Below are 25,554 nucleotides of genomic sequence, written 5' to 3'. Positions count from 1 at the left end.
CCAGAAGGGAAAGCCTGTGCTTCTCCAGCCTTCCATCAGCATCCTCTCTGTGCAGATGCTGCTAAAAGACTTCCAGCTAGACAGAGGAGAGGAGGAGGAGGAGGAGGAGGAGGAACGCTCTAGACTGGCAGGAAAAAAACTCTGTTTAAAAAAGAGTTTCTATTTTGTTGCAATAAGGATGTTACAGTTTTCTTCCCAGTTGTGCTTGACCACCAGAGGGCTCTGGTTTGGGGCCTGGCAGCAGCTGAAAAGCTTCGCTTTCTCTGTCTTTCTGCTCTCTTTCTCCTTCTCTCTCTTCCCTGACCCAGCTTTGGGGCTGAGCTTCCTAGGGCAGAGGCTGCAAGATCCGGCCCATCGGCGTCTATGGAGATGGAGAAGAGCTGGCACCTGGGAGGCTGAGGTTGGTACCCAGCCTAGAACTAGATAGATATTTGTACATGTATCTATACATTATTTAGATCTGCAAAGGCTGAGTCCCAGGGAGGGTAAAGTGGGGGGATCACCCTCTAGAAAAGCTTGGAAGGGGAGGGGGAGGGGGCCAAAGTCCCTTGCAATCCCCCCTTCCCCATTTCCAGCCCCTTTGCAAACATTTTCAATATTTGCAATATTCATGCCTCTGCCAGAAAGCAAGAGCCATGCAGGAGTGCCAAGGTAAAGGGTGGCAGCTGGGCAGGAGACCTGGCGGTGCTCATGATTCCCAATGGGGGTCCCAGAGCACCAGACAGGGCAGCCCTGCTGCTGGGGTTAGGGGTCCTGGAAAGCTGGCAGGTTATGACAACTGAAGGGACGACTTGTTGGGTGAGCCTGCCTCTCTCTCTCTCTTTCCTTCTACTTTCCTTCCTTCCCCTCTTCTTCTGCCTCTCTTTCTCTTCCTCTTCTTTCTTTCCTTCCCCTCTTTCCTTCCTTCCCCATAGTTTTCACTTTCTCTTCCCTTTCTTCCCCTCCTCTTCTTCACTTTCTCCCCTTCTTTCCTTCCTCCTTCCCCCATCACTTTACTTTCTCCCTCCTTCTTTACTTCTTTCACCTTCCCCTTCTTCTTCACTTTCTCTCCCCCTTCTTTCTTCCTTTTTCCTCTTCTTTGCATTCTCTCCCCCTCCCTCCCTCCCTCCCTCCCTTCTCCTCTTCTTCACTTTCTCTCCCCCTCTTTCTTTCCTCCTTCCCCTCCATCTCTTCACTTTTCCCCCTTCTTTCTTTCCTTCTCCTCTTCCTCACTTTCTCTTCCCCTTCTTTCTTTCTTTCCTTCTTCTCTTCTTAACTTTCTCTCCCCCTTCTTTCTTTCCTTGCTTCCCCTTCCTCTTCACTTTCTCTCCCCAAGGGAAAAGGGGTTTCGGGCAAAAGGGATTGATGTGTGTCTTTGTTGTGTTGTCTATGTGTGTGAATGGGGATAGCAGACAAAATAGAAAAGGTGCTTTACAATCTTTATAGATGGTCAGGAGGCCTTGGATGCACACTCTTTTTTTTGTCTTTTCCTTTGAAAGAATTGTTCTGAGAGAAGAAAAGAGCCACAACAGAATTACTTTCTAAGCCTTTTGCCAGCTCTGCTAGCATTTCCCTTCTCTGTTGCAGCCAAACCAGAACTGCTTGCCCTAGAGGAGGAAAAACTCTTCCTGAGATGAAATTAAATTTTGTGCTCATTGTGAGAAGTAGTAGGAAACACTACCGGCGTGGTGAAGTGGTTTGAGCATTGGACTAGGATACTGGGAGACCAGGGTTCGAATCCCCGCTTGGCCGTGGAAACCCATTGGGTGACCTTGGGAAAGTCATACTCTCTCAGCCTCGAGCAAAGAACCAACTAGGAAATGGTAAATGAAGGAGTGACAGAGGGAAAGCAGAACTGCTCAAGACCTACTTTGCCCCTCTCTTTTCCCCCAAAGGAAAACCATGTTCAGCCTGGTGGAAATAAGAATAAATGGTGCAGTGAGGAGACTGGAGCACAAAACAGGTAAAGAGATTGTGCAGGAAACCCTTACTTTAAATGAATTCAGATCTCCAAAGCTAGATGAACTGCATCCAAGGGTACTAAAGGAACGTGCTGGTGCATTTTTAGAGGCTCCATCTAGAATGTTTGAGAATCCGTGGGAAACAGGTGTAGTCCCTGCAAACTGGTATCAACCAAAAATACCCCATTTTCTGAAAGCGTGGGGGGCGGGGGGAGAGGCGATGGGAAGCAATAAAAAAAGGGGGGACAGAGTACATTTTTAGCACTAACCATGTGTGGATCTACATTGTAGAAATACTGCAGTTTGATACCACTTAGTGCTGTAGCTCTATCCTATGGAATCCTGGGATTTGTAGTTTCACAAGGTCTTTAGTGCAACACTCTGCTCAAGAGTGTTGGTGACTCCCAAAACTGCAATCCGCACATTTCCTCCAGCATAAACTTTTGAAGACTGCAGCCCACACTGCCCAAAAACATACATCTTTAAGGTTGCATCTGCACTGGAGAAATAATTCAGTTTAACACCGCTTTAGCTGTCCTGGCTCAATGCTAGGAAAATTTTTATGGGGGGAGTAGTTTTGTGAGCTATTTAGCCTTCTCTCCGTCCAAATGCTCCAACAAACCACACATCCTAGGATTCTGTGGGATGGAGCCATGGCAGTTAGAATGGTGTCAAACTGCATTATTGCTACAGTGCAGATGCACCTTTGGGAGCATTATCTTTCAGTGATGCCTAAACAGAGAACACTTTGAAACTTAAGACTCTGCACAGATCTTTTGGGAGACATGACTTCGGAAGATATGGGAAACACCATTGAAAGCCCCTCTACTCTAATTCCCAGCAGTCTGGTGGATCTTGACAGCAAGGCACAGACGAGTTTGCAGACTGCAGGCAGTCTTTTGAATAGCCTGTTTCCAGACATGTTAAGGTTAAGAAGGTTTTACATGGCTGCTTTCAGTCATTATTTTTAGGTTTCCTCTGGGCTGCTTTATGAAAAGCAGATATTTTTTTCGGTTTGTCAAAAAAGAGAAGCGGTTGAATGTATATGTGTGTGTGCGTGCACAACTGGCATAACAGAGATGGAGAACCTCGGGCCTAGGGACCAAATCCAGCCTTCTCATTGTACCAGGATGCATCTACACTGTAGAAATAAGGCAAATTGACACTAATTTAACTGCCATGACTCCATCCTACAGAATTCTGGAATCTGCGGTGCTTTTTTTTAGGTCCCAGTACTATTTGGCAGGAAAGGCTAAAGACCTTGTAAAACTGCAGATCTCAGTAGTCCATAGGATGGAGCTACAGCATTTAGTGGTATCAAACTACATTATTACTACAGTGTAGATGCACCTCCACTCTGGCTATGCTCCTTTTTCTCCATTGCTGGGTGGGATGTTTTGTTATTATTATTCCATTTTTTCTATTCCCTTCTAAAAGATTGAAATTTTTCTCTCGAGATTTATTTGCTGACCATGAGAGCTTTTTTGAGAGCCAGGGTTGTGGTGTAGTTGGGCTAAGACTCTGGAAGACTAAGGTTCAGATTTCTGCTCAACAGTATTAACTAGTAAGACAACCCTGGGCAAGGCACACACTCTCAGCCTCCAAGGAAGACAATGGGAAACCTCCTCTAAATCAATCTTGCCAAGAAAGCTCTGGGATTAACTTGCCTTAGAGTTGTCATAAGTCGCCAAGGTGTTTAAGAAATATAACACCAAAGGGCTGTCTGCTAAAACAAGGAGCTGGGAATGTTTAGCCTGGGGAAGAGAGAGTTAAGAGATGACGTGATAGCCATGTTTATTTATAGGGATTACGTTGAGGATGGAGCAAGGTTTTTTTTCTGCTGCTCCAGAGAATAGGACCTGGAACAATGCTACAGGAAAAGAATTCAACATTAGGAAGGACTTTCTGATGGTAAAAGCTGTTCAACAGTTGAATATGCTGCCTCTGACTTTGATAGAGTCTCCTTCTTTGGAGGTTTTTAAACAGAAGCTGGATGGCCATCTGTCAGGAGTGCTTTGATTTTGTATTCTTGCATGTCAGTGGGTTGGACTGGATGACCCTTAGGGTCTCTTCCAAGTCTATGATTCTATATAATGTACCTTTTTTTCTTTAGTCCTTCCCACCACTGGAATGTAGCCTTTGAGTATTTCTCTAAAATGGAGTTCAGCTCTCAAGTTAAAATCATAGAATCATAAAGTTGGAAGTGACCACAGGGACCACCCAGTCCAACACCATTCTGCCATGCAGGAACTCACAATCATAGCAACCTCGACAGGTGGCCATCCAGCCTCTGCTTAAAGACCCCCAAAGAAGAAGAATCCACCACACGAAATGTGCACGAAATGTGTCAGAGGAGTGCACGAAATGTGTCAGAAGCTTAAAGAAGTTCCCCACCAATCTGAAGGCACTGAGGCAGTAGGGTACTTTGACGTTACAATGCTGGATTCTCTTGTACGAAACAGAACTTTCTTTAAATAATAAGACCTGAATAGGTTACCCATTCTGACATCACCCTTTTCTACCTGACAGATTTGGCAAAATGATGTGTGTGTTTCTCTTTGGAACATTCCCTCCCTCTGGGGGAAGAGAGACGATTGTCACGGAGCCGGCTCAGGTAGAGTGAGGTTTTCTGCCATGTTTTAGTGGCTTTATGAAAATAAGCAAACAAAGTGAAGGGAAGGGGGGAATGTGATAAGGGTAATTTTGAACAAGTTGAGCATCTCTTATCCAAAATGGCTGGCACCAGAAATGTTTTGGATTTTGGATTGTTTTATTTTTATTTTTTTAGATTTTGAGATACCTTTATTTACATATTCTTATTCCAACTCTATGATTCTATGATTCTATATAGGTACTTGCTTTTATCAGCTATGCCTAAGTGAAGTCTGCAACAAGATGTTGCTGCATATACTACATACATAATTAGATATATACATAATGAGATATCTTGGAGATGGGATCCAAGACTAAACCCAAAATTAATTTATGTTTCATATAAACCTTATATACATAGCCTGAAGGTGATTTTGTACAGCGGTTCCTCCACATTCACTGGAGCTAGAGATACAGGACCACCATGAAATCGGAAAAACTGCAAATTAAAAAAATGAGGTTTTTTCCCCCTGAGAAAACACTTCTCTATGAATCTCTAGGTCCTCCAGCACAACTCTCTGATCAACATCAGCCAGAGGTTGACCATGGAATTGTGCTGGAGGACCTACAAATGCCTAGAGAAGTGTTTTCTCTATGAACCTCTAGGTCTTTCAATATAACTCTATTTTCCGTGTCCAGCAGAGTCATGCTGGAGGACCTACAGATTCCTAGAGAGAAGATATCAATGAAATCCGTGAATAATCAAGTCCACAAAAGTCAAACCTGCAAATGTGAAGGGCCGATTGTACAATATTTGTTCATTTTTTTGTATGAATCAAAGTGTGTGTACACTAAACCATCAGAAAGCAAAGGTGTCACCTTCGCAGCCACCCATGAAAAAAGTTTTGGTTTTTGGAGTACCGTTTGGAATTCTGAATAAGGGAGATGCTACTTGTATTTCCATCTCCTTTCAGGCCCCACCATTCTCCTTTGAAGAGGTGGCTGTATACTTCACTGAACAAGAGTGGGCTCTTTTGGATGCAGAGCAGAGAGACCTGTACTGGGACGTCATGCAAGAGAACTACGAGAACGTGGCATCTTTGGGTAAGGAGCCTCCTCCTGACACCTGACAGCACCTCCTTTATTTTTTAGTAGCCATGGTCAAATGTAGAGGGTTCCTGCTCAGTGTGCCAACCAGCCATGTTCTAAGATACCCCATTGTGTTGCCTCCCCACTGAAATTTTCCATTCCTCCCCCACCCCAACAAACACTCAGCCTTGCTTTTAGTAGCTATGCCTAAGTGAAGTGTGCAACAAAGTACTGCTGTGTAAAGCGTTCCTGTTCACTGTGCCAGCCAGCCACATCCTCGCCTAAACACTTACCTTTGGTCTTTGGTTTTTATGTGCCTTCAAGTTGTTTCTGACATATGGCTACCCTGTCACAAGATTTTCTGAGATTGAGAGTGTGTGAGTCAACCAAGGTCACCCAGTGGGTTTCCATGGCTGAGTGAGAATTCAAACCCTGGTCTGCAGAGTTTTAGTCTAACACTCAAACCACTGCAGCCTCCAGTGGACCCATTTGGAGTCTGGCATGTTCATTCACCCAGCAGCTGTGCCAGACTCCAAGTACCTTGCCCTCCAGCAGTGTCCCCACTAAGGCGGGGAGCAGTGCTGTGGTCTCCGGAGGTCCTGTTTGGGGTCTGGCATGGCCACTCGGCCAGTAGCCATCTTAGACTCTGACAGAACACACACACGCGCGCACATAGAGCAGCCTTACCAAGTGAGGTGGCACTGCGGCCTCAGGAGGGGTCTGGCCCAGCCACTTACCCAGAAGCCATGCCAGAGTCTGAAAGCGAGGCAACCCCCTCCCCATCAGTGGCCATGTAAAGGTGGGTGGTACTGCGGCTTCCTGATCTGGTGAATTTGGGATCTGGTGCAACTACTGGGCGAGCGAGAAAAGGATACAATGTCCTTTCTGAGTTGCCCAGTAGCTGTATCATTCTCTCCAGATGTACAACCCCACTGTGTCACCCACTGTGGTCCGCACTCCCCACACCTTCTAATGTTGCCTCTGGGGGATATAGTGCTCTTCCTATCTTTTTGGCTACCCAGCAAGATGAGACTCATCAAATCAATGGGATGTACCTATGGGTTCACTCTTCATCACAGTTAGTCCCAGCAAATCAGCAGGATGTACCTGTGGGTTCACTCTTCATCCAACAATTGATTCAATGTTTATCATCTATTTGGGACAAACCAGTAGGTCCAGGTCAGGGTCTTTTTTGAGGTGTGACACTCTTTAAATACAGATTGAATCACCTTTATCCTGAATTCCGAAATCTGACATATTCCAAAATTGTCCAGGTGGGCGGCTGAGAGATTGACACTTTTGCTTTCTTATGGTTCAATCTATACAAACTTTGTTTCATGCACAAATTACTCAAAATAGTGTGTATAAAATTTCCTTCAGGCTATATGTATAAAGTGTATATGAAACATAAATGAATTTCATGTTTAGGCTTGGGTCCTATCTCCAAGATATTTGCACATTATGCATGTGCAAATATTCCAAAATCCCAAATACTTCTGGTCTAATGCATTTTGCATAAAGGAGGCTCAACCTGTAATGCCTTTGTATGATGTTCAACTTGCTTTGACCCGGTTCAGTGCTAAGATGGAGGGTCAGGCCAAAATAAAAACAACAACAAGGATATAGATGAAATACAAATAGTGTTCGCATGGCCCCTCCAGGTATGCTGTAACCATGAAGTGAATTTATTTATTTATTTATTTATTTATTTATTGCATTTATATCCTGTTTTTTTCATGAGAGTTCTCTAGGGATTCTGCAAGGGGTTGTGATTTGGGGCGGGGGGGGGGGGTAAACTTTTATTTTTGAGCCATAAATATAATAATATGTATACAGGAGTTCAATGTGCTTAAAAGGTGAATTTTCCTAGAAGTTTCCAGAGAAGGAAATTTTGGAAAACAGAAGGTGGGTCTTAGGAGTCTGTGGGGTCTCTGGAGCCCCATTTTGCTCATCTGTATTGTAAGGAGTTCCAAGAACCTTTTTTGTTTTTGGGGGGTGTCATTGGAAAAAAGGAGACAAACGGATCCAGCCATCTGGAATTCATCTCTATATTTGGATGTTCCTAAGCTCCCTGTGTCTGTTCTCTTTTTGTTAATCTTCATGTTTTTCTGTAATAACAAACCCTGAAGAAAATGCACAGAGAAACAACATTCTGAGATGTGTTGCTGTTCCTGTCAACATCAATCTGGTGCTCAGATGTCTTAAATGTTTCTTTCTTGTGTTTATGGGTGATCTAGCCATTTCAATTCCTAAACCTGAGGTGATCTCCCGGTTGGAACGAGGCGAGGAGCCATGCATTCCAAATCCTCAATCTGCGGAGGGCAAGAAGATCTCCATAAACCTTTGTGAAGGTGAGAGAAGAGTCACAGAGGACACACAAATGAACATAAATGAATTCTGTTACCACATAAGCCGGGGGGGGGGGGGGGGCGGGGGGGGAGAAACATTGTTCTTTTTACCCAGGGATCAAATTCTACTTTTGGAAGGATCTCAAGATCCATAGGTCAGGTGTTAGTAGGGCCAAAACACAGGGGGAAGAGTAAGATGTACAATGGGCCCTTGGTATCTGCTGGGGTTGGTTCCAGGACACACACACAATTTTTTGGAACATTTTCAAGCCATGGATGCTTGAATCCATGGATAAAGAAGCTGTGGATGCAGAGGACCAGCTGTAATTCCTAATGATGTGGGCACTTTTTTTACCAAGCATGTCAAGCACACCTCATGATTCTATGATTCCATGCATCACTGCTCAGTGATGTTGTTGTTGTTGTTATTATTATTATTATTTCTATATGGCCTTTCCCCCGTTTTGGAGCTCAAAGCAACTTACAAAGATTAAAAAACATTATAACAAATCATCAGAAAAAGTTAAAACATATATCGTTGACACATTGTTTACAATCACTCATCAAATACCTGTCAGAATAGAAAAGTCTTTGCTTGCCTCTGAAAAGAAAGTAGACAAGGTGCCAATCTAACTTCTCTGGGAAGGGAGTTCCAGAGCCTGGGAGCAGCCAACAAGAAGGCCCTCTCCCCTTTTCCCACCAAATGTACCTGTGTGGATGGTCAATAAACTAAAGCATGATTGAGAAAACAATCATGCTTTAATAATCTATCAATAAACCCATCACAGTGGCTTCAGGCCTGCAAAGCACAGCTGAATTCTATTTATTCAAGTATACATTCCAAGAACAGTTGCATTAGCGGCTGGAAAGCAGAGCTCTGTTCAGTTCCACATCTTCCCTTGGAGCCTGGGCCACCTCATACAGGGAGATACGTCAGCCAAATAGCCTGGACTTGAGCCATGTAGGGCTTTATAGGTCGTTCCTAAGATTCACTTAAGGTTCACTTTATGGCCTCCATAAGTCAGAAATCACTTGAAGGAACACAGCAACATCAATGATGACAACAACAACCTGGCTTCTTAGGTTCCACCTTCCAAATTGGCAGCATTCTTGCCCCAAGCAGGGATAGAGACTAGAGCCTAACTGCATTTAGGACATTCCTGGAATTACTAAAGGTTACTTAGGTCAGCAAGAAGACTCTCTGAATAGAATGGAAGCCTTCTTCAGCAACTATGGTCATGTAAATGAGAGGGCAAGAGGTGGAAAGGAAGCGCCTATTGATATGCATGAGCTGCCCTAACAGAATCCCCTATTGGGGATTATGCAAATTGGGCAGAAATGGCAAGGAATTAATTTGCAGCCTAGGCAGAGTTCTCTCTTCCTTTGCACAGGAAGAAAGTGTCTGAGTGAGAGCAGTGTGAGTATTTTGCATGTACATATTTAATATATTTGTTGTTATTGTTGTTGTATGCCTTCAAGTCGTTTCTGACTTAAGGCGACCCTATCATAGGGTTTTCCTCGCAAATATCTTCAGAAAGGGAGTTTGCCATTGCCTTAGCCTGAGGCTGAGAGAGTGTGATATGGGTCACCCAGTGGGTTTACGTGGCTGAGTGGGGATTCCAACCCTGGCCTCCAGAGTCATAGTCCAACACTCACACCCCTACACCACACTGGCACTTTGTTGTTGTTGGTAGCTGCCCTTGAATCCTGGTGACCCTGTGGATTTGACTGCCAATGGATTATACAGCCCATATTAGTCAGTGGTGACTCATAAACATGTTGCCGCCATTGAATAATATGGGATGTGACCATCTGTATTTTTGGCCAGTTGTGCGGGTGGGGACTGAATCCCTGCAGTTGGAAAGCATGCACTGTACTTATTGAACATCCCTTGCTAATGGATGCAGCCCAAGTCTAGAACAGGTACTCATACTCCAACCTCATCTGTTACCATTCTCCATCCTTACCTTTTTCTCTTACAGGGAATGAGCTTTCCTTGATTTCCCCCTCAATCCCAGCAAGTGAGGTGATTGTGCGGGAGATCAAACAAGAGATCTCAGAGACCGATATCTCAGATCAAGTGGAACCCCGGTGGACTTTGTTGGCGGCACCCCCTGGGAGCACCCCCTTGAACTCTGAGATGCGGCGTGGCCTGCAAAGGCAGTGGGAGGGCCAGCCGGGGCATGTGTGGCGAGAACCATCCAGGCACTTGCGGGCAGCTAATTCAAAGAGGAGCATGTTCCACGTGGGCCGGAAAAAGTTGATGTGTCCCGAGTGTGACCGGTGGTTCCACTGCAAGTCCGAATTTTTGCTGCACTGGCGGACTCATACGGGAGAGAAGCCTTACGAGTGCCTGGCATGTGGGAAGCGCTTCATTCAGAGCTCCCACCTAAGCGCTCACCGACGGATTCATACGGGGGAGAAGCCTTACGAATGCCCCAAGTGCGGACGGAGCTTCAACCGGCGATCCACCCTCACCGAACACCTGAGAATTCACACGGGGGAGAAGCCTTACAAGTGCCTCCAATGTGGGGAGAGTTTCCGGTGGCGTCCCTACTTGACAAAACACCAGAGAATCCACTTGGTGGGAAGTGCCACCTATAAAGATTTCGAGAATGGAGAAGCCACAATTGAGGCCTCATCTCTTGGTGACCAACAGGAAATCCTCACAGGTTCACAGTTATTGTTTACATTCTATTAATATTATTTATTTCATTTCATTTCTATGCCACCTTTCTCCCAGAAAGGGACCCAATACGGCTCACAACTAAAACCATTTCAAAACTTTACAGTATGAATTTATAAGAAAATTAAAATCAGCTAGCCAAAAACAGTCTAATATTACATAAGCATGCAAAAGTTAAAAATATAATTTAAACATACGCCCCATATAAAAGCCTCCCTGATGCAATTATACATTAAAACCCTTTTGATCATTTGGGTTTATTCAGTTTATTCAGTCCATCCACTGAGGCTGCATTTGCACTGCAGAAATAATGCAGTTTGACACTATTTTGACACCTATGGTTCAATGCTATGGAATCCTGGGATTTCTAGTTTGTTGCAGCACCAGAGCTCTCTGACAGAGAATGCTAAGTACCTCATGACACTGCAGAACCCAGCATGCCATAGCTCTGAGTGATGGCAGTTAAAGTGGTGTTGTACTGGGCTATTTTTGTACTGCAGATGCAGTCAGAAGCTGATTACAGAATTTTTCATTTATTGCAGAAACGCTGTGACAAATTGGGCTGGAAATTTGTTTTGAAAAAATAAAGATTAATTATTTGTACAATTATTTAAAATCACTGGTTAGACTGACCTTTCTTTAGTGTTCCTCTTTCTCACTGAGGAAGAAGGGAATGTGTCTTCATAATGTGTGGCATGCAAAATCTAAAACAGCATGTTGTGAAAGATTTATGCTTTTCTCACTTTCACTTAATGCTGTAAAAGATATCTTCTTCTAAACATTAATTTCTAAGGTCTGCATTCTATTAACACAGTAGCAGAGTTGCTATTTGCTTACAAAAACTGGAGAAAGCAACAGAGACCAATGTGAAAGGAATGATTGGCAGATTGCCCAAAATAAAATAACCTATGTATTAACCTAAGAATCAGTTGGAATCTATAATGGTAGACTAATAACACCAATGATAAGATAGTTGTATGTCCTTACAGAAGTTGATTCTCCATTGGTAACCTTTATCCCCATTTTTTAAACATGCCAAGAAGGCTTGTATAGTGAAACTGCTGGAAGTGAGAAGTATAGTGGGCCCTCCAAACCTGCTGGAGTTAGTGACACAGGACTCCTGTGAAAGTGGGGAAAGTGCAAATAAAAACTATGTTTTTTATCCTGTAATAATATCTTTCTAGGAATCTCTAGGTCCTCCAGAGCAACTCTATGCTGGATGTTGACCACACAATTGTGCTGAGAAACATATAAATGCCTAGAGAAGTGATCTTTCTAGGAATCTTTAGCTCCTTCAGAACAACTCTGTGTTCAACATCTGCTGAAAGTTGACCATGGAATTGTGCTGGAAAACCTAGGTCCTCCAATGGAACCTCTGGTGTAAGTTGGACATAGAGTCACGCTGGAGGACCTAGAGATTCCTAGAGAGAACATATTAATCAAATCCGCAAATAATCAAAACCACAAAAGCCGAAGCCGCAAATGTGGAGGGCCGACCGTAGTGCCTTTTGTAGACTTATTCCATTGTATTCTGTCTTGTGTTTTTCTCCTCCCTCCAGGTGGTGGCTCCATGGAAAGTGGTGCTACAGAAGCTGATCCTCATCATGAAGACTCTGATTTGGCAAAGCAGCGTGAAGGGGTGATACGTAATGCCAAGATGTCAGATGTCAGGCAAAACTCGGAGGTTCCTCCACTAGTGAGGTCTATAAAGACTGAAACAGTGTCTCTCCCAGAAGGAAATGACGTGACTGATGTCAGCCAACTCAAGATTGTACAGGTTGAAAAGAAGCACGTGTGCCAGGATTGCGGGAAAGCTTTCCAATACAAGTTTGAACTGGTGAAACATTACCGCACCCACACAGGGGAGAAGCCATTTGAATGTCTGGCGTGTGGGAAGAGGTTCTTCCAAAGTACCCACCTCAATGCCCATCTCCGGATCCATACGGGGGAGAAGCCCTACGAGTGCCCCAAATGCGGACGGAGTTTCAACCGGCGCTCCACACTTACCGAACACCTAAGAATCCACACAGGAGAGAAGCCTTACAAGTGCCTCCAGTGCGGGGAGAGTTTCCGGTGGCGTCCCTACCTGACAAAACACCAGAGAATCCACCTGGGGGATAACGCCTACAAGTATTTCAACAATGGAGAAAGCCTCTACGACAGCTCATCCTTTCCTGAACATCCAGAGGGAATCCATTCAGGTGGGGGAGAAGTCAAATATAGTTCAGTTTTGTTATGTGCCTCCAAGTCATTTTTACTTATGGCAGCCCTAAGGCTTCATATCATGGGGTTTTCTTACATAATAAAATAATCTGAGATGAGCCCCAAATCTAAACATAAAATTCATTTACCTTGCATATACACCTTATACACATAGCCTGAAGGTAATTTCATATATAATATTTTTAATAACGTTGTGCATGAAACAAAGGCTTTGTACGTTCAACCACCAAAAAGCAAAGGTGTCACTGTTTCAAGACACCCATGAAAAAAGTTTTGTTTTTTGGAGTATTTTGGATTTTGGAATTCCTGATAAGGGAGGCTCAACCTGTAGACGTACTGGTTTAAGACCAGCTAAACTAACCTGCAAACACGAAAGAACGCTGTCTAAAAATGATGAATATGGTACATGACATGGGCCAGCATGGTGTATTGGTTTGAGCATTGGTCAAGAACCCTGGGAGACCAGGGTTCAAATCCCGGCTCAGCCACAGAAACCCACTGGATGACCTTGGGCAAGTCACACTGTTTTATCCTCAGAGGATGGCAGTGGCACCCCCCTCTAAAGAAACATGCCTAGAAAACCCCATGATGGGTTTACCGTGTCCAGGAGTAAATTATTTTTGGAGAGCAGTGTAGAAAAAGATAGATAAAAATCACAACTCCTCATATTAACTTCTCACCAAAACTGGGCTTATTTTCATGTGTCATGGCAACAACTCAACCTTATTGCAGGCTGCATCCACACAGCAGAAATAATCCAGTTTGACACCACTTTAACTGCCATGGGTCAATACTATGGGATCCTGGGATTTGCAGTTTTGTGAGACATTTAGTCTTCTCTGACAGAGAGTTCTGGGGCCACAACAAACTACAAATCCCAGGATTCCATAGTGTTGAGCTATGGCAGTTAAAATGGTGTCCAAATGGATTATTTCTGCAACCCAGTAGCAACCTAACAAACTCTTGATTTCTTTGTCGCCTCATATGGCAATTGCTAAAAATTGGAAGAATGCTGTGGGATTTTCAGTGGATGAATGGGAAAATAAATTATGAAATGTGGCATTAATTAAAAAATTAACCAATCCAATAAAAAGAGTTAGGAATAATGAAGACCTTGATGCTTTTTTAAGCAACTTGTCTTTTGTGAATTACTTATGTCAGTAGAAACAGAAGGACATTTGTTCCCCCAACTACTCATTTGGGTTTATGGAATGACATTTTGTCACACAATGCTTGATCTTCTTTTGTACCAATTTGTTTAATGCAGTTGCATGGTTGATTTTGATATTCAGATTATTTTGATGTTTCTGTTCATTCACCCGAACACATTTTTCTGTTTATGTCAAATCTAGTAAAAATTATCAGGGTGTGGGGGGAGGGGAAGATGATGCCCCACCTGAATTTTCTTTTTATTGTCAGGTGACAACATGGCAACTGAGCACACGGAGGTAAATCCTCAGCAAAAAAGTCTTGAAGTGGAAGAACTGGATGTGTTTCCAGCCAGTTCCAATGGGAAAATATCCATAAAAACCAGAGTGATATCTGATAATGGACACAAATCGTTTGAGCGTCCAAGAAAAGAATGGTATGGATCTGGTCCGTAGGGGGTTGATCCTTGTTTTAAAAAGGAATCATGCTACTAGTCCTTGGAGAGGAATGATGGTTGCCTATGGGAAGATTGTTATGGGGAAGTGGTTATTTCATTTCATTTTATTTAATTATTATTGTTATTATTATTAATGTATATCCCACCTCTCCAATTGGATCAAGGTGGCTTACAGTATAGGTAAAAATACAATACAGAATACACATATGCTTTATTTAATTCCCCTTTTTCCTCTCCTGCCTGCAGATTGGTTACAATGAAGTCACCCCCAACTTCCAAACCTCTTGTTTCATCTTTGAATGATGAATTTGTTGGAAAGGAGCCTTATTTCAGAAGATACTTGTCGCTGGTGCACAGTCTTGTCCAGATGGGGCTAAAAGAGACTGCCAGAAGTCAAAGGCACCTTGGAATGATCTCTGTGAAAAGACTTAGAAGTTCATAGGGTTTTTTAAAAAAATTCTCTAGTATTAATGGTCACTTACTCATCCGACTTGTATGAATCACGTGGATCGCAGAGAAGGATCCATAACTAAAATATTAACATTTTAATATTTTAACTTTTTTTAAACAAAAACAAATTGTTTTTTTTTAAGTCATGTGCATGTTTTGTGTTATCATCCAGAAATAGGCTAATATTGATAAAAAAAATTGCCAGATGTCATTAATGTTGAGGCTGTGTGCATCCTCGCACTGCACTGCTGAAGCAAACAAATGAATGCCTGGCACTGAATTCATAGCCTAACAAACATGGACTTGACAAGTTTCTGGCCTGCAAGCCTTTAAAACAGCAGGTTTGGGAATTTGATAAACCTGAGGATTAAACCTGCTGGCAAGAAATAAAGGTTCAGCATCCTGGGCAGCCATCTGCCAGTAAACTTAAATATATAGAAAAACAGAATTCATTATGCAAAAGATGCAAATATATGCAAATGCACTCATTTGCATGCCACATCCAGGTCACAGAATTCAGCTAAGCTGCTGCAGTAAATTGATTTATTTAAGGGCAGAGTAAACGCATCCTGATTTATCAGGGTTCAAATCAACCTCAGGACATCTGAGGCTGTGATGGTTTAGTCAAGTAAACCCAGCTTTATTTCTCTTTCTCTCTACAGTTTTTCTGACAAAAGACCTGATTCTTATTAGGTTTCACATGGTAAAAAGTTGGTTTTCGTGTCACCTTTTTGGTTTTTTGAGCAGAACTGCTTGTGGTTGACTTTTTTGTGTGAATGCCCTTTTGCCTGTGGCCCTATGACCAGCATTAAGAATGACCACTGTTCTAGAGAACAGTAGTAGTATTTGGTTACCTCTTCACAAAAGTACAGTAGTCATTCTCCGATCTGCCCGGTGCAGGGACCTATTTGGAAGATGCATTCGCCATGCAGAAATTATGGCAAAAGTCACCTTCTGGTGAATTGGCCCAGTCAGAAGGGGATGATGGGACATGAGTGATTGGGCCTTACAGTATTTTGCAATAGTAGACGACGTGTAATAGATTTTTTTCAGAAAAGAAAAAATTTAACACTGAATGCGATAAACTCAGCAACAGTTGTAACAAAGTGCTCACATTTTCTTGATTTCTTCATTTTTGCTGTTTGCACTTGTGTACATGAATGTGTGCCAATTTTAGAACTGGAGTTTATTTGTAGCAGCCTGGGTCTAACCTTTTAAAACTCCCACAAATTGTGACCTTTTCAGATTTATTTGGATTCTGCCCTGGAATTGGTTTGAGATTGCCCCTACTGATGCACCAATACTACAAGCCCATTTCATTTCCTTGTACTGTTATCCATATTTGTGGTTGTGTGTTTTCAGGTAATTTCTAATTTATGGTGACACTAAGACCAGTCTATAGCGGAGTTTTCTCAGCAAGATTTCTCCAGAGGGGGGATTATGCCTTTCTCTCCCTCTGAGGCTGAGAGTGTGTGACTTGCCCAAGGGCACCCAGTGCATTTCATGGCCAAGGTGGGAACCAAACCCTGCTCTTCAGAGTCACAGTGGCTTACATTTCCCACTTACAGGGTTTTTTGGGCCATAATAATAATAATTCGGAAGAAGTTTGCTGTTGCCCTCCTCCGAGGCTGAGAGTGTGGCTTACCCAAATTCACCCAGTAGGTTTCCATGCCAAGTGGGGAACCCTAGTCTCCTGGAGCCCAGCATTCAAACCACTACACTAAACACACCTAAAAAGCTTATTTTGCTCACCCCAGCTTATTGTTGTGTGCCTTCAAGTCATTTGCAACATACAATGACCCTAAGACACATTATCAGAGGGTTTTATTGGCAAGTTTCCTCAGAGTGGGTTTGCCATTGCCATCCCCTGAGGCTGAGAGAGTGACTAGCCCAAGGTCACTCAATGGGTTTCCATGGCCAAGCCGGGATTCGAACTCTGTTTTCCAGAGTCATAGTCCAACATTGAAACCACCACACTACACTGGCTCTCCCCACACCTGGCATAGTAAAAAGCAAAGCAACTCTGTCCTCTCCACCTAAATTTTGGAGGGGGCTTCACTTCCATCACAGCTTGCAAGGAAATACAAGTCCACAGTTTTCTTATCAGACTAGTGAGGTATTTGGTTTGGTTCTTGCAGAAAGGGAACTTCTTGGGCTTTACCAGCAAGGCTCTAAGCAAAATATTATCTCCCTGGCATGCTAGCTTTCCCTGTCCAAAGGTTAATTTATTTCAGGAGTGTGTTTATTTCACCCGTGCTTGCCAAAACTGCTGGGACTTGCAGTCCAACAGCGTATGGAGGGCCCATTCCTGGACTAGTTTAATCTGAGGAAGCAAGCAGTGATCCTAGCCTCCATCTACCTGCAGGCTCAATCCAGGGAATAGTTTCTGCATGCGATTCTTGCAAGCAGATCCATTCTTGTAAGTTTGCAGGACCATAAAGCTCTCCACTTTTGGTAAGTCATCATTTTGTTGTGTGCCTTCAAGTCACTTCCAACTTGTGGCACCCCTAAGGCCATATCATGGGTCTTCTTGGCAAGATTTGTTCAGAGGAGGTGCGCCATTAACTTCCCCTGGGGCTGAGATAATGTGGCTTGCCCAAGGTCACAGGAGCCTGACTCCCAAAGCCAGGGATGGTGGGACTGCCGGCTCTCCAGACCTTTTGGATTTCAGTTCCCAGAAGCTTCCCATCAGCATGGGCAATGGGTTTGTGGGAGTCCTAGTTGAAAACATCTCAAAGGGCATGCCAGCCAACATCTGGCCAGAGTAGAGCACTTAGAAGTTATTCTATAGAGTGCATGTCCCAGAATCTCCCAGCCACTATGGAAATGCTAGTGGTGGACGCTGGAAGTTAGCAGTCCAGTAAAGTAACTCTTCCAAACTGCAAGAAGTCACTGGAATCAGAATGACTGTACCTTGGATGTTGCTGTTTGGTTTATTCAATAGATTTTGCACCTGTTTTGACACACCAAGACAGGCACACAAGCAACAACTGAAGCAGGCTGAATAAAAAACAGACACAAAAAAACAGGTATTGACCTCAGTGCTATCCGACCCTTTGTTTCCCCATACCATTTCAACTTCTCTCAGCCAGCGTGATCAATAATAAGAGATCACAGGGTCATAAGGGACCTCAAAGACCATCTATTCCAACCCTTTGTCATCCAGGAATACACAGTGAATCACTGCTAAGAGAGGTCCACTCAACCTGGTTGCTGCTGTGTACCTTCAGAACGTTTCCGACTTATGGCAATCCTATCCCATGGTTTTTTCTGTGGCTGAGAGCATATGGTATGCTGTAAATTTGTTGTGTATCTTCAAGTCATTTCTACCGTATGGTGACCCTATATGGTGAAACTATCTTGGAGTTTGTTCAGAGGGGGGTTGCCCAGTGGGTTTCCATGGCCGAGCTGAGAATCGAACCCTGGTCTCCATAGTAGTCCAATGCTCAAACCACGTTTCAGACCATGGTTTCAGATGTGGTATCTGAGGATGCAGTGTGAAATGTGGTTTTCCCCACTTGTTTTGTCCTCACTTTTAATCCCAACCTGGCCAAGTAAGTCTCTACCTGTAGATGGTTGTGGAGGCCATCTTAGAGTGAGATGCCACAAGGGCGCCACAGGGCACAATCACTTTACTTTCTACTTCAACTAGAGCCAGCATGTCCAGTGTCCAGTAAAAGAACAGGCACAGCAACCCAATTTCCAAAGTTGTGGTGTTTCTCAACTTTCCTGCAAAGATCAAGTGTCGTGACGTAATCGATTCCAGCGTAACACTAAAAAGGGCAATTCGTGGCACCTTGAAGATCAAGATTTATTTTAGCATGAGGTTTCATCGATTGTTCTTCATGCAGCTGAAGAAATCGGTCATATTCCACAAAAGTTCATGCTGAAATAATGTTATTAAGCCCTAATGGTACCACAGAATTCCTTCTTTGTTTTAATCGTTGCCACCAAGTTTCCAATGTATAGGCCTAGACAAAAGAAGGAACTAGAGTGGTACCCTGTTCGCTTGGTAAGGTGGCACCAAAAATGGGTGAGCAGCTCTGCGCACCAGAAAGGACAAATGCACACAGGTGTGAAAATTTACCTGTTTCAGGATGCTATCCATTTTGTTGTTGTTGTTTGCCTTCGAGTTGTTTCCAACTTCTAAGGCGAACCTATCAGATTTATTCAGAAAAGGTTTGCCATTGCCTTCCCCTGAGGATGAGAGAATGTGATTTACCCAAGGTCACCCAGCGGGTTTCATGGCCAAGCAGGAATCGAACCCTAGTGAAGAAGAATGTGAAGACTTCAAAGCAAAACCATCATACATGTTGCTTTCTCTTCTTTCTTTTTAATATCATATTCTACTGATACTCAGCCTCAGTTCCCCATCTGCAAAATGAGCACAATAGCAATCACATTAACAGCAGTCTTCCAACTTCCGGAAGCTTCAAGGACAAACTGCTTTTAAAAAGTAGAATAGTACTCTACTGCTTTGCTTTCAAGTCTGGCAGCAGCTGCTAGTTTCATCTTCCCTTGACTTCTTATTAGGCTAGCATTTTACTGTATCTATTATTGCAGTCTAGTATTCAATTCATTGCTGCTTGCCAACTTGAGTATGTTAGCATGGACAAGCACAATATAGACTTTTATAATAAATATAATAAATAAAATGTAAGTGAAAAATAGTTGTCAGGCCAGAGTAGGGCTTGAGATGTAGCGCTGCTTTTGCAGGGCATAGAAATGTTGAGTTTTTTTTTAATAGTCCCTCCCAGAGTCCCCTGCTGCCCAGATTCTTTGAGAGTTTCCTGCCCACTTTTCCCCACTCCAATGGCTTGAGAAGCAGAACAAAATGGCCTACACAGTTATGTTTCTTTGTGTTTGCACAGCCGTCCCACAATCACCTTGCAAAGTAGGTTAGTTATTCCCATTTTACAGATGGGCAAGTTTGACTTGCCCAGAGCTGCAGATTGGTCCACCCTGGACTGCCAAACCCAGTGCCCACTTTTTTTTACCCACTGTGAACGCTGCAGGCTCTGACCCCTATAGTTCTTCTTGGTTAGCAGTATGAGATTTTACCTACATCATTTTGCATAGATATCAAGGCTATCCTGCTAAAACCAAAGATATTCTAAAAGGGACCTTTTTAGACCACAACTCCCAGAATTTGCTAGTGGCCTGCTGGCTGAAAGATTCTGGGAGTTGTAATTCAAAACAAGTTCAAGTGTTTTGTTTTAAAATGAGGATGAGGATGAGATTCCATCTCATCTCGAGTGAGGAAGGTCTCACTTTGAAGAGGCTCCAAGTATAATTTCTATGGAGCAATTTCTATGGAGCAATTTATGTCAACATTTGATTAAAAACTTAAAAACAAAAGCGGTCAACTCTTATCATTCCCACTTCTTCCTTTTTGTCCCTCGGTGCACCAGTTTTGTGTCAAGGGTCCGTGAGGTGGCATCCGAGGTAGACGGTGTGGGGGAATCTGGAGTTGTGTCCTCCCGAGGGCCATTTGTTGGGGATGATGGTTCAGGGATAGGATCACAGATGTCACCAGGGGTGGCCAGAGGTGGCACCGGACATGGTATTACAGGCCCAGCCATGGGCTCTGAAGGCATACCAGGCACATGACTGGGTGGTAGCGAGGCTCTGGATACTGGCAGGCCCCAGTGTGGGTTATTGTGACCCTGATGAGAACCGTGGCTAAGGTTCGGTCCTTGTGAAGGAGCCCTCTGACCAGTAAATACGGCTGCTATGGCTGCCATGGTGGTGGTCTGTCTCCCCAAGAACTCTCCTAGGTCATTGTGGGAGCGTTCAATGGCGTTAACCATCAGCTGGGACATGGCTCGGTCTTGGCGCCTTTCCTGTTTGCGGTGTTGCCTTTCCTCCTGCCTGGCCCGGTCAAAGGCCTTCAGGTCCTGGCGGTGCAACCCTCGCATGGCGTCCAAAAGCATCGAGGGAGCCCTCGAAGCCGACTCAACGAGCTGCATGCTGGTCTCCAGGCGCTGCTTTCGATTCCGCATCCTTCGGTTCCGCATCCGCTCAGCATTCGTGAGGGGTCTCCGGAATTCCTGGATAGGTCCTGAAAAAGGGTGAAAAAGTTAGACTCATTCAACTTCCTACTTATAAAACAAGTTTTGTTGTTATTGGTGCCTTCAAGTCATTTTTTACTTATGGAGACCCTAAGGGGTTTTCTTGGCAAGATTTGTCCAAAGGAGGTTTGTTATTGCCTTCCCCTGAGGCTGAGAGCATGCGACTTGATCAGGCACATTCAGTGAGTGTCATGGCTGAGCAAAAAATTGAACCCTAGTCTCTAATGTCATGGTCCAACATTTAAACCACTATGCCACACTTTTTGTTGTTGCTGCTGTGTACCTTCATGTTTCAGCTTATGGAGACCCTAAGGCAACCCTACCATGGGTTTTTTTGGGCAAGAGTTGTTCAGAAGGGTTTGCCATTGCCTTCACCTGAGGCTGAGAGTGTGTAACTTGCCCAAGGTCACCCACTAGGTTTCATGGCTAAGCAAGAAACCAAATCTTGGACTTCAAAGTTGTAGTCCAACAATCAAACCACTATGTTACACTTTACAGCAACAGTACACCCCCAAAAATGTACCATTGACTGTACAGTACACCCCCAAAAATGTACCATTGACTGTACAGTACACCCCCAAAAATGTACCATTCTCTCACAATGAATACAATATAGGCCTTTCCAGTCCAAAGGCAGTAATGTAGGCTCCAAAGTTTTGGATTTCAGCTCCCAGCAGTCCTTCAGGGGAAGTTTGCCATGGCCTTCCCCTGAGGCTGAGAGTATGTGACTGGTCCAAAGTCACCCAGTGAGTTTCATGGCTGGGCAGAGAAATAAAGTCTGGTCTCCAAAGTCATAGTCCAACATATAAACTACTATGCCATGTTGGCTCTCACTTGGAACTGTAAAGGTCATTAATTGCTTTTTAAAAGTAACTTCCCAAGCTTTCCTAGCTTCCCCAGAATGTCTGAAACTCAAAGATCAGTGAGATACCTTACCATACGGCCTAAGGTTCCTTCCCCCTTCCGGCATGGGCTCCTGGCAGATCAGTGTTCTCCCAGCAAGCAACGGCATTCTCTCTGACATGATGGGGTTAGGCACCTGGTGTCCAATGGTGGGATACTGGGTCTGTTGGGTCATGGGTGGGTACTGCATCGGCAATGCCATGGTGGGGTAATGGACCTGCTGCGCCACACCCGGATACGGCAACGGCTGTGGCAGGGGTGTGTTCCTCACCACATCCTCAAATGTCCACAGCGCCTGGGGAAAAAAATGAAGAAGGGTGTCAGTCCAGGGAGGATAGGTGACAGTATTGTGAGAAATAGTATGTTTTCACTTGACTGTCTCTTCACTTGCTGCACCTTGAAGGCACACGACAACACCAACAAAATTGCAGTCCTCCACAGATGTTGCTAGACTACAGATTCTAGCATTCTTTGCTATTACCTGTATGGCTAGGGATTATGGATACGGCAGTCTGACATTCGAGAGACTGCAGGATTAGTAAAAGCATAAGGAACATTTCTCTGGGCAGAGAAATAAAAAATGTCTAGTCTTCCTCACTGGGTGCTGTAAAAAAAGCAGAAAGCAGGTCCCAGGCAAGGGATTATTCTGCAAAGAGTTGCCACTACTGAAAAGGCCCCGTCTGTTGTAGCCACACCTCACCTGTCGATAGCCATTAACCAGAATAACCCATAGGCTGGAAAAAAGGATCCAAAGGGCATTTTATTACCTGCTGCTCCTTCCTCTGGGCCTCCCGCTGCCGCATAAGGAAATCCTCCGACAAGGCCACCGCTTGTGCACAGCTCTCCGGCCCACGGCCCCTGACCCAGTTCTGGATCTCCTGAGGCAGGACGGTCAGGAACTGCTCCAGGATCAGGACCTCCAGGATCTGCTCTTTGGTGCGTCGCTCCGGCCTCAGCCACAAATGGCAGAGCTCTTGGAGCTGCCGGCAGATCTCTCGGGGCCCCTCAGCCTCTTGGTAGCGGTGGTGCCGGAAGCGCTGCCGCCGGATCTCCAAGCTTATGGCCTCTTCATTGGGAACCTCATCTTTCATGTTCCCATAACTCCTTCGCTCTCTGTGCTCGCTATAGACAGTCGGAGGGTCTTGGCTGAAATCTGTAAGGCTCGGAGTTACCCAGCCTCCTCCAGAAGGCCACTGGGTAGCGTTTGGAGGAGCCTCAAAAGAAGCCGGAAAGGAATTGGTCTCCCACGGCAGGGCTTTGTGCATCGGGGGATTTCTCCATCCAGATTGGGGGTACTGCACAGTCTTGGGAAACTCCTGCCTTTGGGATTCCCAGTGCTGCTGTTGCTGCTGTTGTGCTGGTTGTGGTTGTTGTCGTTGCTGATGTTGCTGTTGAAGCCCCTCGTCGGGTTCCTGCTTCACTTGCTGGGGAGCTTCCCTGGCCAAAAACTCCCGCATGGACCCAACCGGGAGGAAACGTGGCACCCTTCCGCCCCCAAGTTCATGCCCAGAGGGTTCCTGCTCCTCCACCTTAAGAGGTGTCTGCAACCTTCGCTCTGAAGTGCCCGGGAACTGAAGGTGAAGGGAAGCCGGTTCCCCTCGCCCCAGCGCCATCTTGGATCCCACCTGAGTGACCAGGGAGGAAGCTGTATCTAAACCAACCAGGGGGTGAAGGATGGCCCTTCCGGATGGCCAAAGAAGAGTGGGCCAGAGTTGAGCGGAGAGGAAAGGGGTAAGCAGGTTGTTCCCTGAAGGGGTATAGTCTTGGCCCACCCACTCCTACTGACTTCTCAAAATGGCTTTCTAGGAAAAGGAGAGGGCATCTGGAACCCAAAGTCTTGGCCTTCAGCCCTTTGGCAGGAAAATCATCCGCAGTCGGCAGCACTGTCTCCTACCAGTCTAACAGAAGAGATGCCATATTCCAAGCAAGAATCGCTGCATCTTTCATGAAAGAAAGTGGGACCTGGCCATGTTTCAGAGTTCCTTTAAGCCTGGGAACAGAAAAATAAAAATTATTCAGAGCTTGGAAAGAGCTCCTATCCTATCCTGAGGCTAACCTGGCCCCGATGCTCACCCGGGTTAGTCTCTGGGTCATCATAGGGATGGGCAGGTGTGTTCACAAACCCGTCCTTGCACCAATCCAGGGCTAGCGTACCACTCCTTACCGTTCCGGTGGGCGATCCATTTGAGAAGTCTCCCCTCCCCCGGTGTGTTTTAATGGATGTGTTTTTAAGCAATGGTGTGTATTTGTTAAGTGCTGTTTATCCCTGCCTCAGTTCATGGGGAGAAGCAGGCCAGCCCTTCCTCCCAACTTCTGTTTTACCCCTGCTAGGCTTGGCTTTTAACTTGGATCAAAAGTTTGCACCCAGCAATGTTGGCAACGCAGGCACCCCAAGTAATCCTAGGGTTTATTCCATTTCTCACTTCCAATGAGTCTCAAAGGGGTTGCAAGATCCCTTTGTACACTGATGTTATCATTCATTATCATTTATTTATATGATACTTTATATGATAAATGATAATATCAACGTACATGGCGCTTTATAACAGGATAAAATATGTATTTTCCAGACTAGCATGGCTAGGTCTTTTAATAATAATAATAATAATAATGCATATCAATGCTATTGTTTTTGTTTTGTTGTTGTTACTGTTGTTGTTATTAGTATTAGTATTATTAATTTCTTCCCTTCCATCACATCATCACCATCATTATAATTATTATTAATAATAATGTTCTCTCCTTCCAACACATCGTCGTCATCATTGTTAGTAGTATTATTAGTATTTTCTCCCCTTCCACCATATCACTATTATTATTATTGTTTCTCCTTTTCCACCACATCACCATCATCATTACTACTACTACTACTATTAGTAGTAGTAGTAGTATTTCCTCCTCTTCCACCAAACCATTATTATTATTATTATTCTCTCCTTTCCCCACATCATCACCATCATAATTATTATTATTAGTAGTAGTAGTAGTATTTTATCCCACCATATTATCATCATTACTATTTCTCCCTTTCCACCACATCATCACCATCATCATCATTAGTAGTAGTATTTTCTCCCTTTCCAACACACCATCACCATTATTGTTATTATTAATTTTCTTTCCTTCCACATCATCACCTTCACCATCACCACTATTATTATTATTATTATTAGTTTCCTTGCCTCTTGAGGAATGCATGCCTCCCTGTTCCTTCCTTTGCCCCCTTTATTTTCTCTCTTTCCATATCCCTCCCCACTCTCTGCCCCTTTCTTTCCTTCCTTCCCCATCTGCAATGTTCCAACTCACCACTTGCCAATTGCAAGCTCTGCAAAGCTGTAACCTTCCCTAGAGAGCCAACTTTAAGCAATGCAAAATGCAATGCTTAAATGCTTTCCTCTTTGCTGGCTGGGTGCTGTTTCCTCCCAGACAAACCGAGAGGACAGGAAAAGGAAACACACCAAAGGCACCCATATCCGGCCATGTCTAGCCACCAAAAAGCCTAGCAGTGTTTTTAACCCTCTCCAGTGAGAAGGGAAGGGAAGGGAAGAGCAAGGTTTTATTTCTTTTGCAGAGAGCATTAAGTGCATGCATCTGCACTGCAGAATTAATGCAGTTTGACACCATTTTAGCTGCCCTGGGCCCATCT

At 44.3% G+C, this 25,554-nt stretch overlaps 2 protein-coding genes across 8 annotated transcripts; one reads left to right on the top strand and one right to left on the bottom strand.

Annotated features, from left to right (window-relative positions):
* Positions 1–329: 329 nt before the first annotated feature.
* Positions 330–16,239, top strand: LOC149320814 (uncharacterized). 6 transcript variants are annotated; one of them, XM_089504494.1, is made up of 9 exons: positions 330–400; positions 1,567–1,942; positions 4,470–4,554; positions 5,507–5,636; positions 7,859–7,972; positions 9,952–10,641; positions 12,215–12,856; positions 14,298–14,463; positions 14,731–16,239. In XM_089504494.1, coding segments are annotated over exons 2-9 (1,971 nt in total). In that variant the 5' UTR covers positions 330–400; positions 1,567–1,799; the 3' UTR covers positions 14,732–16,239. The 6 variants fall into 6 exon arrangements, with proteins under 6 accessions (XP_089360620.1, XP_089360612.1, XP_089360652.1 ...); XM_089504486.1 differs by lacking the exon at positions 14,731–16,239 and having other exon boundaries at positions 14,298–14,560; XM_089504526.1 differs by lacking the exon at positions 14,731–16,239 and having other exon boundaries at positions 353–400; positions 1,875–1,942; positions 14,298–14,560.
* A 1,609-nt stretch (positions 16,240–17,848) lies between these two features.
* Positions 17,849–25,320, bottom strand: LOC149320813 (uncharacterized). Of its 2 annotated transcripts, none has more exons than XM_089504860.1 (4): positions 25,215–25,320; positions 22,676–23,898; positions 21,942–22,203; positions 17,849–20,995 (listed from the first exon to the last, which is right to left on the bottom strand). In XM_089504860.1, the coding sequence occupies exons 2-4, from the start codon at positions 23,519–23,521 to the stop codon at positions 20,307–20,309; spliced, it is 1,797 nt and encodes a 598-aa protein (XP_089360986.1). In that variant the 5' UTR covers positions 23,522–23,898; positions 25,215–25,320; the 3' UTR covers positions 17,849–20,306. The 2 variants fall into 2 exon arrangements, with proteins under 2 accessions (XP_089360986.1, XP_089360988.1); XM_089504862.1 differs by lacking the exon at positions 25,215–25,320 and adding an exon at positions 23,982–24,025.
* Between the last annotated feature and the right edge of the window lie 234 nt (positions 25,321–25,554).

The sequence above is a fragment of the Sceloporus occidentalis genome, unplaced genomic scaffold, assembly GCF_023333645.1.
Source record: "Sceloporus occidentalis isolate IW3139 unplaced genomic scaffold, rSceOcc1.0.p SCAF_1, whole genome shotgun sequence".
NCBI classification, from domain to species: domain Eukaryota; kingdom Metazoa; phylum Chordata; class Lepidosauria; order Squamata; family Phrynosomatidae; genus Sceloporus; species Sceloporus occidentalis.
Note: the sequence above shows the minus strand (reverse complement) of the source record. Positions and strands in the feature narration are given on the sequence as shown.